This window comes from Ranitomeya imitator, chromosome 1 (assembly GCF_032444005.1).
Source record: "Ranitomeya imitator isolate aRanImi1 chromosome 1, aRanImi1.pri, whole genome shotgun sequence".
NCBI classification, from domain to species: domain Eukaryota; kingdom Metazoa; phylum Chordata; class Amphibia; order Anura; family Dendrobatidae; genus Ranitomeya; species Ranitomeya imitator.
This window is the reverse complement of record NC_091282.1, coordinates 381,967,574-381,980,688: the sequence shown is the minus strand read 5'-3', so window position 1 is coordinate 381,980,688 and position 13,115 is coordinate 381,967,574. Positions and strand designations below refer to the sequence as shown.

The following is a 13,115-nucleotide window of genomic DNA, read 5'->3' as shown; positions in this document are numbered from 1 at the left end:
CCCCAAAGAGACACTTAGACCCTTTCACAAACAGGGCATTGTCACGAAGGATCTGACATACCATCCTGACCTGTTGCACATGAGACTCCCAATCATCGGAAAAAATCAAAATATCGTCCAAATATACAATCATGAATTTATCAAGATAAGTCCGGAAGATATCATGCATGAAGGACTGAAAAACAGATGGAGCATTAGAGAGTCCGAATGGCATCACAAGGTATTCAAAATGGCCTTCGGGCGTGTTAAACGCAGTTTTCCATTCATCACCCTGCTTAATATGAACAAGATTATATGCCCCTCGAAGGTCAATCTTGGTAAACCAACTAGCTCACTTAATCCTAGCAAACAAATCGGAAAGCAAAGGTAAAGGGTATTGAAACTTGACCGTGATTTTATTCAAGAGGCGATAATCTATACAGGGTCTCAAGGAACCATCTTTTTTAACAACAAAAAAGAACCCCGCTTCCAACGGTGAAGAAGATGGCTGAATATGCCCTTTCTCCAAAGACTCCTTAATATAGCTCCGCATGGCGGTATGTTCAGGCACAGATAGATTAAAAAGTCGACCCTTAGGAAACTTACAGCCTGGAATCAAGTCAATAGCACAATCGCAGTCCCTGTGTGGTGGAAGAAAACTGGACTTGGGCTCATCGAATACATCCTGAAAATCAGACAAAAACTCTGGAATTTCAGAAGGTGAAGAAGAGGAGATTGACATCAAAGGAACATCATTATGAACCCCCTGACAACCCCAACTAGTCACAGACATGGACTTCCAGTCCAACACAGGATTATGTACCTGCAACCATGGAAAACCAAGCACGATAACATCATGCAAGTTATGCAACACCAGAAATCGACAATCTTCCTGATGGGCTGGCGGCATGCGCATGGTCACCTGTGTCCAAAACTGGGGCTTATTTCTAGCCAAGGGTGAAGCATCAATGCCCCTTAAAGGAATAGGGTTCTGCAAAGGCTGCAAGGGAAAACCACAACGCTTGGCAAACTCAAAATCCATTAAATTCAAGGCGGCGCCAGAATCCACAAACGCCATGACAGAAAATGATGACAATGAGCAGATCAAGGACACATAACAGAAATTTAGGTTGTACAGTACTGATGGTAATTGAACTGGCGATCCTCTTTGTCCGCTTAGGGCAGACAGAAATGACATGAGAAGCGTCGCCAGAATGATAACACAACCTATTTTGACGTCTGAAACCTTGTCGTTCCGTTCTAGACAGAATTCTATCAAATTGCATAGGCTCAGAAATTTGCTCTGAGGATAACGCCACAGAACGCACAGTTCTGCGCTCCCGCAGGCGTCGGTCAATCTGAATGGCCAGAGACATAGAATCACTCAGACCGGAAGGCGTGGGAAACCCCACCATAACATCTTTAACGGATTCAGAAAGCCCTCTTCTGAAAATTGCCGCCAAAGCATCATTATTCCATTTAGTCAACACAGACCATTTTCTGAATTTCTGACAATACAATTCTGCCGCCTCTTGACCCTGAGACAGGGCCAACAAGGTCTTCTCAGCTTGATCCACAGAATTAGGTTCATCATATAATAGTCCTAAAGCCTGAAAAAAGGAGTCAATATTAAGCAAAGCCGGATTCCCAGATTCCAGGGAAAACGCCCAATCCTGCGGGTCGCCACGCAGCAGGGAGATTACGATTTTTACCTGCTGAATGGAATCACCAGAGGATCGAGGTCTCAGGTCAAAAAACAGTTTACAGTTGTTTTTAAAACTCAAAAATTTAGACCTGTCACCAGAAAACAAATCAGGAGTAGGAATCTTCGGTTCTAAAGCAGGAGTCTGAACAATATAATCAGAAATACCTTGCACCCTAGCAGCAAGCTGGTCTACACAAGAAGCTAATTCCTGAACATTCATGCTTGCACCAGGCTCCTCAGCCACCCAGATATTAAGAGGGAAGAGAACACAAAACAGACAGGAGAAAAAAAATGGCTCAAGAGCTTCCTTCCCTTCTTCTGAGATGCATTTAACTCATTGTTGGCCAGTTGTACTGTTATGATCCGGTGACCTTGGAGCTGCATGAGAACTTTCACTGGAGAAGGTGGCCACTATACTGACCGCAATCCTGAACTTAACACCGCAACTAGAAGTAGCCGTGGAGTGTACCTAACACACCTAGACACCTCGTCACAGCCGGAGGACTAAATACCCCTAAAGATGGAAATTGGAATAGTATCTTGCCTCAGAGAAAATCCCCAAAGGATAGACAGCCCCCCACAAATATTGGTGGTGAGTCGGAGAGGAAAAAACATACACAGGCAAAAAAACAGGATTTAGCACAGGAGGCCACTCTAGCTAGATAGGACAAGATAGGACAGAGTTCTGTGTGGTCAGTATTAAAACCCTTCAAAACATCCACAGCAGAATATACAAAAAACTTCCTACATCTAACTAAAAGATGTAGGAGCGTAAATCTGCAACTCCAGTGAATCCTACAATCAGAGCAGGAATAAAACTGAAACAAGCACACAGCAGTGTGCCACAGATACAAAAACCAAACACTTATTTTTGCTGAATTTGGCAGCAAGCAGGAGAAGCCAGAAAGTGATCCAACACTTCACAATGAACATTGACAACTGGCAAGGGCTGAAGGATCCTGCACACCTAAATATCCCAGTCAGAATTGTAATCATCCGATACACCTGGCCAGGACTGCGAGTCAGAGACAACTGCATTCCCACCTACAACCACTGGAGGGAACCCAAGAGCAGAAATCACAACAGTCCACATTTGTTGAGACTGTCTAAGGCTGGTTTCACATTTGCGTTTAAAAACGCAGCATTTTAAACGCAAACGCATTTGGTGAAAAAATGCATGTAAACGTGTTTAAATGCTGCGTTTTTTTGCCGCATGCGTTTTTGCATGTTTTAATACAAACGCAGCGTTTTGACGCGTTTACATGCGTTTTTTCATGCGTTTGCATTTTTTAAACGCATGATGAGAAGTGTGTGACAGATGCCAATCATCAAAATCAACAAGAACACTCACTATTAACAAAAATAGCTAGGGTTAGGGTTAGAGTTAGGGTTTGGATCCCTAGTAACCCCAGGGATCCTAACCCTAACCCTAACCCTACCCCTAACCCTAACCCTACCCCTAACCCTAAGGGATCCTAACCCTAACCCTAACCCTTCCCCTAACCCTAAGGGATCCTAACGCTAACCCTAACCCTACCCCTAACCCTAACCCTATGGGATCCTAACCCTACCCCTAACCCTAGGGATCGTAACCCTAACCCTTAGGGTTATGGTTAGGGGTAGGGTTAGGGGTAGGGTTAGGATCGGTTAGGGGTAGGGTTAGGATCGGTTAGGGGTAGGGTTAGGGTTAGGGGTAGGATCCCTTTATCAATTTTATGGTGTGGGGTGACTTATCAGTGTGTTTTCTTTTTTTTTAATAAAAACGCATGCGTTTTTAACGCAACCTAACGCATTTGCTTAAAAACACATGCGTTTACATAGACAGCAATACATTTTTTTGCTGCAAAAAACGCATGCTTTTTTTGCGGCAAAAAAACGCCGCTAAAAATTACTACATGTTGCATTTCTGCAACACAACGCATGCATACAAAAGACGCATGCGGCGGCAAAACGCATGCAAAAAAACGCATGCGTTTTTAATGTTAAGTATAGGGGAAAAAACGCATGCTTTTTTTGCGCAAAAATGCAGCGTCAAAAAATGCAAATGTGAAACCAGCCTAACAGTCGCAAATCATGCAGACTCGAACATAATATACGAGTACTCCCAGATGCTCGGATAACACATTATCAGAGCACGTTCACTCATCCCTATTTACAACAAAAGTTTTGATGGCTTTTTGATCAAGACCAATAGCTTAGAAATTTCAAGTGTGCTGCATCCCTATGTAAGACTTTTAATAATTTGGGACTTTTCAGAATCCGTTAAATTTCTTTTTTGGCCCTTTTTGTCTGAGGAAACAAGCTGCCTAAGAATTCTGCCCACCTTGATAACGGGTGATGATATCCTTAGGTCACACCCTCCCTCATACACATAATTTGATCTGCTTCATCCAATAAGCATCCACGTTTATGCACCTTGGAGTTGAAAAATCTACATAGAAATGAGGATATGGTCAACATACTCACTTGACCAATAATTCTGCAAACAGTGGAAAATATATATATATATATATATATTTATAAATATATAAAACACATGTCATGGTTCCACCCCTCAGTGTGTCTGGGATGCAGCTACTGACAGTTGACCATCCAATCTGGTATAGGGGTATGTTGAAGCCGTCAGTACTTTGATTGACAGCTCAATTATCCAATCGGAGACTGGGAGACGTCAGTTGTCTCCAAGTGTTCATTATTCCATTGCCATGCTACTTAGGCTAGTTTCACACTAGCATTCGGCAGGGCTGCGTATGAAAGCCTTCTTCCTTCGTTAAGTCCTGCCCACTGCCACACCTCTTCCTTCAGCTCTGCCTACGTCTGCATGAGTCCTGTTACCCTATATTTAACACTGGGTACGCAGGCCATGCAGATATATGCGGATGCCTCCGCATGCATCGTTTTGACGCTGCACCGACCGCAGCAAAATGCAACATGTTGCATTCAACGCAGTTCAGCGCAGCGTCAAAACGGCGCATGCGGAGGCATCTGCGTATATCCGCATGGCCTGCATACCCAATGTTAAAGATAGGGTACGCAGGACCCATGCAGATGTAGGCAGAGCTAAAGGAAGAGGTGTGGCAGTGGGCAGGGCTTAACGGAGGAAGAAGGCTTTCATCCGCAGCCCTGCCAAACGCAATTCTGAAACCAGCCTTAACTGAGCTGTTTCTCACAGACCACTGCCAGACGTACATTTATCTTGTGCGGTTTGTGCTCACTGTGTTTTGAGTTCTATCAGGTGTTGCCTGACCTTGGACTTCATTCTGACCATCCATCTGTTTAATCTCTTCAGCTCTGATCCATTATCTTCACGGTACTCTGACCTCAGAACATTACATGACCATGTTTTTGACTCTTCCTTCTGTTTATGATGTACCCTCCTTGCTTCTGATCTTGAACTCCTTGACCATTCTGACTCAAGACTTGGCTGTGAGAAGTGACTAGCGTCACAACACACACAATATGTATATATTTACATATGGAATATAAACGTACACATACAAAACATACACGTTAATATATACAGTACAAACTAAAAGTTTGGACACACATTCTTTAAAGATTTTTCTGTATTTTCATGACTATGAAAATTGTACATTCACACTGAAGGCATCAAAACTATGAATTAATATTGTGAAACAACTGAAATGATGTCTTATATTCTAGGTTCTTCAAAGTAGCCACCTTTGGCTTTGATGACTGCTTTGCACACTCTTGGCATTCTCTTGATGAGCTTCAAGAGGTAGACACCCTTACACAGTCTGGAGGTGTGGAGGTGTGTTTGGGGTCATTGTCCTGTTGAAAAATAAATGATGGTCCAACTAAATGCAAACCGGATGGCATAGCATAATGCTGCAAGATGCTGTGGTAGCCATGCTGGTTCAGTATGCCTTCAATTTTGAATAAATCCCCAACAGTGTCACCAGCAAAGCAACCCCACACCATCACACCTCCTCCTCTATGCTCCACGGTGGGAACTAGGCATGTAGAGTCCATCCATTCACCTTTTCTGCGTCGCAAAAAGACACTGTGGTTATAATAATAATAATCTTTATTTTTATATAGCGCTAACATATTCAGCAGCACTTTACAGTTTGCACACATTATCATCACTGTCCCCGATGGGGCTCACAATCTAAATATCCTATCAGTATGTCTTTGGAATGTGGGAGGAAACAGGAGTACCCGGAGGAAACCCACGAAAACACGGAGAGAACATACAAACTCTTTGCAGATGTTGTCCTGGGTGGGATTAGAACCCAGGACTCCAGCGCTGCAAGGCGGCAGTGCTAACCACTGTGCCACCGTGCACAGTGGACTCATCAGACCAAAGCACAGATTTCCACTGGTCTAATGTCCATTCCTTTTGTTCTTTAGCCCAAACAAGTCTCTTCTGCTTGTTGCCTGTCCTTAGCAGTGGTTTCCTAGCAGCTATTTTACCATGAAGGTCTGCTGCACAAAGTATACTCTTAACAGTTGTTGTAGAGATGTGTCTGCCTCTAGATCTCTGTGTGGCATTGACCTGGTCTCTAATCTGAGCTGCTGTTAACCTGTGATTTCTGAGGCTGGTGACTCGGATAAACTTATCCTCAGAAGCAAAGGTGACTCTTGGTCTTCCTTTCCTGGGGCAGTCCTCATGTGAGCCAGTTTCTTTTTAGCGCTTGATGGTTTTTGCCACTGCACTTGGGGAAACTTTTAAAGTTTTCCCAATTTTTCGGACTGACTTTCATTTCTTAAAGTAATGATGGCCACTCCTTTTTCTTTAGTTAGCTGCTTTTTTCTTGCAATAAAACAAATTCTATCAGTCTATTCAACAGGACTATCAGCTGTGTATCCACCAGACTTCTGCACAACATAACTGATGGTCCCAACACCATTTATAACGCAAGTCAGTGGCGTATCTAGGGGGGGAAGCTGGGGCATGTGCCCCAAGCGCAGCCGGCAGGGGGGGCGCAGTCGGGCCGTCTGATTCGGCGGTCTGCAGTGTCTCCCCCGGCGGCTGCATTCTGCCGCCCCCGGTCTGGGAGTCAGCTGTTCTCTGTGCCGACTGTCAAGCTGACAGCCGACACAGAGAAGCTACAGAGCGCCGGCTCCCAACATGTGCAGAGGTACCTGGAGGGGAGCCCCTGCAGAGTGGCTGCAGCGGGCAGGGAGAAATCCCTGCAGCTCCGCTGCCCAGCGATCGGTATTCCTGCTTCCTCTTGCTTCCTCTCATACAGACGCGCCGCTGGATGACGTCATCATTCAGCGGCCGGCTGTGTCAGAGGAAGGCGATGAGATGCTGCGGCAGAGCGCGAGGAGAGGTGAGAGGGGTGTGTGAATGTGTGTATGTGAATGTGTGTGTATGTGAATGTGTGTGAATGTGTGTGTGAATGTGTGTGTATGTCTGTGTGAATGTGTGTGTATGTCTGTGTGAATGTGTGTATGTGAATGTGTGTATGTGTATGTGAATGTGTGTATGTGTGAATGTGTGTGTGTGTGTATGTGAATGTGTGTGTATGTGAATGTGTGTGTATGTGTGTGTGAGTATGTGAATGTGTGTGTATGTGAATGTGTGTGTATGTGAATGTGTGTATATGTGTGTGTATGTGAATGGGTGTGTGTGAATGTGTGTGTGTATGTGAATATGTGTGTGTGTGTGAGAGAATGTGTGTGTGTGTATGTGAATGTGTGTAGGTGTATGTGTGTGTGTGTGTGTGGCTCAGTATTGGGTGTGTGTGTATCGCGCTGCAGGGGAATGTGCAGAGAAGTGAATGGTGTGTGTGGGGGGGGAGGAGAGGGCAATGATCGGGCTGACGGGGAGAGAGCAATGATGGGGATGGTGGAGGAGGAGAGGGCAATGATGTGGCTGATGGGGAGAGAGCAATGATGGGGATGGTGGAGGAGGAGAGGGCAATGATGGGGCTGATGGGGGGCATATGTCCTTGGGGGGGGCGCCAAAATGAATTCTTGCCCCGGGTTCCAGAAACCCTAGATACACCTCTGAGGCAAGAAATCCAACTTATTAATCCTGACAGGGCACACCTGTGAAGTGAAAACTATTCCCGGTGACTACCTCTTGAAGCTCATCAAGAGAATGCCAAGAGTGTGCAAAGCAGTCTTCAAAGCAAAAGGTGGCTACTTTGAAGAACCTAGGATATAAGAAATAATTTCAGATGTTTCACACTTTTTTGTTAAGTATATAATTCCACATGTGTTAATTCACAGTTTTGATGCCTTCAGTGTGAATGTACAATTTTCATAGTCATGAAAATACAGAAAAATCTTTAAATGAGAAGGTGTGTCCAAACTTTTGGTCTGTACTGTATATATATATATATATATACCGTATATACTCGAGTATAAGCCGACCCGAGTATAAGCCGACCCCCCTAATTTTGCCACAAAAAACTGGGAAAACTTATTGACTCGAGTATAAGCCTAGGGTGGAAATGCAGCATTTACCGGTGAATTTCAAAAATAAAAATAGATCATTATTTCCCCATAGCTGTGCCATATAGTGCTCTGCACCGTTCATATTTCCCCATAGGTGTGAACCATATAGTGCTCTGCACCGTTCATTGTGCCCCCTAGCTGTGCCATATACGGTGCTCTGCACCGTTCATTGTGCCCCATAGATGTGCCATATACGGTGCTCTGCACCGTTCACTGTGCCCCATAGCTGTGCCATATACGGTGCTCTGCACCGTTCACTGTGCCCCATAGCTGTGCTGTGCCATATACGGTGCTCTGCACCGTTCACTGTGCCCCATAGCTGTGCTGTGCCATATACGGTGCTCTGCACCGTTCACTGTGCCCCATAGCTGTGCCATATACGGTGCTCTGCACCGTTCACTGTGCCCCATAGCTGTGCTGTGCCATATACGGTGCTCTGCACCGTTCACTGTGCCCCATAGCTGTGCCATATACGGTGCTCTGCACCGTTCACTGTGCCCCATAGCTGTGCCATATACGGTGCTCTGCACCGTTCACTGTGCCCCATAGCTGTGCTGTGCCATATACGGTGCTCTGCACCGTTCACTGTGCCCCATAGCTGTGCTGTGCCATATACGGTGCTCTGCACCGTTCACTGTGCCCCATAGCTGTGCTGTGCCATATACGGTGCTCTGCACCGTTCACTGTGCCCCATAGCTGTGCTGTGCCATATACGGTGCTCTGCACCGTTCACTGTGCCCCATAGCTGTGCTGTGCCATATACGGTGCTCTGCACCGTTCACTGTGCCCCGTAGCTGTGCTGTGCCATATACGGTGCTCTGCACCGTTCACTGTGCCCCGTAGCTGTGCTGTGCCATATACGGTGCTCTGCACCGTTCACTGTGCCCCGTAGCTGTGCTGTGCCATATACGGTGCTCTGCACCGTTCACTGTGCCCCATAGATGCTCCACATAAATTTGTGCCGCCGCTGCCGCAATAAAGAAAAAAAAACACATACTCACCTCCCTTGATTGCAGCTCCCGGCGTCTCGTTCCGGCGCCTCCATCTTCCCGGCGTCTCTGCTCTGACTGATCAGGCAGAGGGCGCCGCGCACACTATATGCGTCATCGCGCCCTCTGCCTGATCAGTCAGAGAGCAGAGACGCCGGGAAGATGGATCGGCGCCCGGCGGCTGGAACGAGGACAGGTGAATATAACATACTCACCTAGTCCTGGCGATCCTCGCGCTGTCCCCTCCTGTCTTCGGTGCCGCAGCTTCTTTCTCTATCAGCGGTCACCGGCACCGCTGATTAGAGAAATGAATAAGCGGCTCCGCCCCTATGGGAGGTGGAGCCGCTTATTCATTTCTGTAATGAGCGGTCCCACGTGACCGCTGAAGAGAGGAAGAAACTGCAGCGCCGAAGCCCGTGGGACGGCAGGGACAGCGCGAGGATCGCTGGGACTAGGTGAGTATGCCTCAGCGCCCTCGCCCCCTCACCCGCCGACCCCACCGCTACCGTGACTCGAGTATAAGCCGAGGGGGGCACTTTCAGCCCAAAAATTTGGGCTGAAAATCTCGGCTTATACTCGAGTATATACGGTATATATATATATATATATGTATACACACACACACACACGCAGATATACTGTATATAGATTTTTTATATATATTTGTTAATGTATATTATGCATATGCACACACACACAATAATATAGTACCGTATATACTAGAGTATAAGCCGAGATTTTCAGCCCATTTTGCTTTTGGCTGCGCAATATTCACCTGCTCCTTGTTCCGGCGCCACTCCGTCTTGAGCGTCTTCTGCAGTGATGCTCAGGTCAGTGGGCGCGATGATGTGGTTAATGCGCGCCCTCTGCCTGAACGTCAGTGCAGAAGATGCTAAAGATGGAGCGGCGCTGGAACGAAGTCAGGTGAATATTGAAACTAGTGCCGGGGACCTGAGCGACGGAGAGGTGAGTATGTTATTTTTTTTTAATCGCAGCAACAGCAAATGGGGCAAGTGTCTGTATGGAGCATCTTATGGTGCCATAACGTTTGTGCAGCACTGTATGAGGCAAGTGTCTGTATGGGGCCATAATCAAGGTTTGTGCTGCACTATATGGCACAAATATCTTTATGGAGCATCTTATGGGGCCATAACGTTTGTGCAGCACTGTATGGGGCAAGTGTCTGTATGGAGCATCTTATGGGGCCATAACGTTTGTACAGTACTATATGGGCAGGGGCTGGCTGGCAAATTTTAGCCTGGGGGGGGCAAGCACACAGCAGTGGCCCATGAGTAGCGGCCCATCCTTAAAGGGGTTGTCGGATCTTATGCTTCATGTCTACAGTCACTATGTATGAATCTTCATATCGTGCGCACTGTGCGCTGTGAAGATTCTCTGGTTCCGGCGCCGGGAACAGGTGGTCTTGTCACCACAAGCATGCGATATATAAAGTCCCAGCCACATTCTGACTAGACTGTTTCTGGCATTGTTCAATACAGTTGCATTATGCCATGCAAGTCTAGTTGGCATGTGACCGCATGTATGCAAATCACAAACTTGCAGTCACACATCCGCTGAATAAGCACAGCACTGCAAGCAATGTGAGGATTCACAAGTCTGCAGTCACATATAATGACACAGAGTGAATGCACCAATGACACACACGCACAGCTCCACTGTATAATGGCACACACGCACCACAGTCCTTGAAATGCGCTAGCAGTAAAACACTTTGCCCAATACTCCCTTCCCTCCTCTCCCCTTGTCAGACCATGTAATCTTCAGCTCATATGTGGATCACTGCTCACCATTCCCGCTGTTCGCGGCCCATACAGTACCTCCATAAAGGCACCATGCAAAACCTCCAGAACTCCACCATAGAGTACCTCCTTAACATCACCGTACAGAAACTTCAAACAGGGATGCCACTAGAAATTTTGGGGCCCCATACTGGCCAAATTTTCGGGGCCCATTGAGACTCTGCCCAGGCTCCAACCCCAGCTTCGCCTCCACCCCTCAAACTGTCCACAGTCCCACCGCTCTTCCTGGGAAAAACTCCACTTCTTTATTTCTTTCTTCTTTATTTTTTTTATATAGCGCTAACATATTCCGCAGCGCTTTACAGTTTGCACACATTATCATCACTGTCCCCGATTGGGCTCACAATCTAGAATTCCTATCAGTATGTCTTTGGAATGTGGGAGGAAACCGGAGTGCCCGGAGGAAACCCACGCAAACACGGAGAGAACATACAAACTCTTTGCAGATGTTGTCCTGGGTGGGATTAGAACCCAGGACCCCAGCGCTGCAAGGCTGTAGTGCTAACCACTGCGCCACCGTGCTGCCCACTTCTCACCAATCACACATTAACAGTTCCCATCACCAGATCACACATATAGCCAGCAGCTTTTGTTTTGGCCAAAAGATTTTTCTAATCTGCCACCACAACAAGGTAGAATCATTTGGCCGGGCCCTACTCTACGTTAACCTATTAAAAATTTATTAAAATATGCAATACAATTTAGGCATATTTTTATTTATTTTTCAATTTTTTAAATGACCAATAATGTCACATCCAAAGGGACAAATACCACCGTACCATGTCCAGACCACATATTACCACCACATGGTGACCAATAAAACCACATACAAGGAACAAATACCAACACAACATGACCAGACCACATATTACCACCACATAGTGACCTATACTACCACATACAAGGAACAAATACTGCCACACCATGTCTAGATCACATATTAGCACCACAGTGACCGACTAATATCATATACAAGGGACAAACACCATTGCACCATGTCAAGATCACATATTACCACCACATGTGACCAATAATACCACATACAAGGAACAAATACCGCCACACCATGACAAGTCCACATATTACCACCACAGTTACCGAATAATAGAACATACAAGAGACAAATGCTGCAACACCATGACCAGACCACATATTATTACCACATAGTGACTGAATACTACAATACTGATCATTAATAAAAAAAACACAATACTATCACCAAAAGTGCCACTATGCACAGGAGATCTGTACTTAGTATGCAGTGTCTGTGTACAGGTAATACAGTGATCACCAGTGACAATATACGCAGGAGCTCTGTATATAGTGTCAGTGTAAATGTAATACAGTGATCACTGGTGACATTGTACACAGGACCTCTGTATAAAGTGCCAGTGTACAGGTAATACAGTGATCACTGGTGACATTGTACACAGGAACTCTGTATATAGTGTCAGTGTACAGGTAACACACTGACTCACCAGTGATGTCTCTAGGTGAAGTCCTTCAGCATCGCTTTTCATCCTCAACCAGTACAGATCACCATCTCATCTTCCAGCCAGGATGGGTCTCTGCAGGAAATAACACAGTTACACTGCACCAGATGAAGAAAAAAGGGCGACATAATGTCACTCTACACAGTAACAGGACCGCCCCTTCATTTAAAAGTATTCTCAAAAAATAAAATGAATACATCACTGCAGTAATAATATCCCTTATCCTGGCCCCGTGTATCTCATTCCTGGCTCCAGCCTTATGTTCTCCCATTTTGCCCTCATGAGGATACATTCTGCCCCATATGATGATACATTCTGCCCCATATGATCTCCGTAACCTGCCCCATCTGTCCCATGATCCTGCCCCATCTGTCCCATGATCCTACCCCTCCATGGCTCCAGCCAAAGGTGCACGCTGCGTGTCCCGCCCTCCTGTTCCTGCTCATCATAGGTCCTTCGGCCCTGTGCAGTGGCTTAGGAACCGGCCCAGGGGGCAAATGCATTCCTGCCACCCGGCCCAGTCCGCCCCTGTATATGGGGCAAGTGTCTGTATGGAGCATCTTATGGGGCCATAATCAATGTTTGCGCAGCACTATATGGGGCAAATATCTTTATGGAGCATCTTATCGGGCCACTTATGGGGACATAATTAACGTTTGTGCAGCACTATATGGGACAAATATCTTTATGGAGCATC

The 13,115-nt window shown here is 46.1% G+C and overlaps 1 protein-coding gene across 3 annotated transcripts in view; it reads right to left on the bottom strand.

Annotated features, from left to right (window-relative positions):
• The window catches only part of AOPEP (aminopeptidase O (putative)), a 1,002,964-nt gene that overhangs the window by 437,252 nt on the left and 552,597 nt on the right, over nt 1–13,115 (bottom strand). Inside the window, exon 10 of one of the 3 annotated variants that reach the window (XM_069762010.1) lies at nt 12,423–12,493. The exons of the other annotated variants lie outside the window; for them this stretch is intronic. Coding sequence (XP_069618111.1) covers nt 12,470–12,493 — 24 coding nt within the window. The 3' untranslated portion in view covers nt 12,423–12,469. Of the gene's footprint in view, nt 1–12,422; nt 12,494–13,115 lie in introns of those variants that run through there. 3 annotated transcript variants of the gene reach the window in all.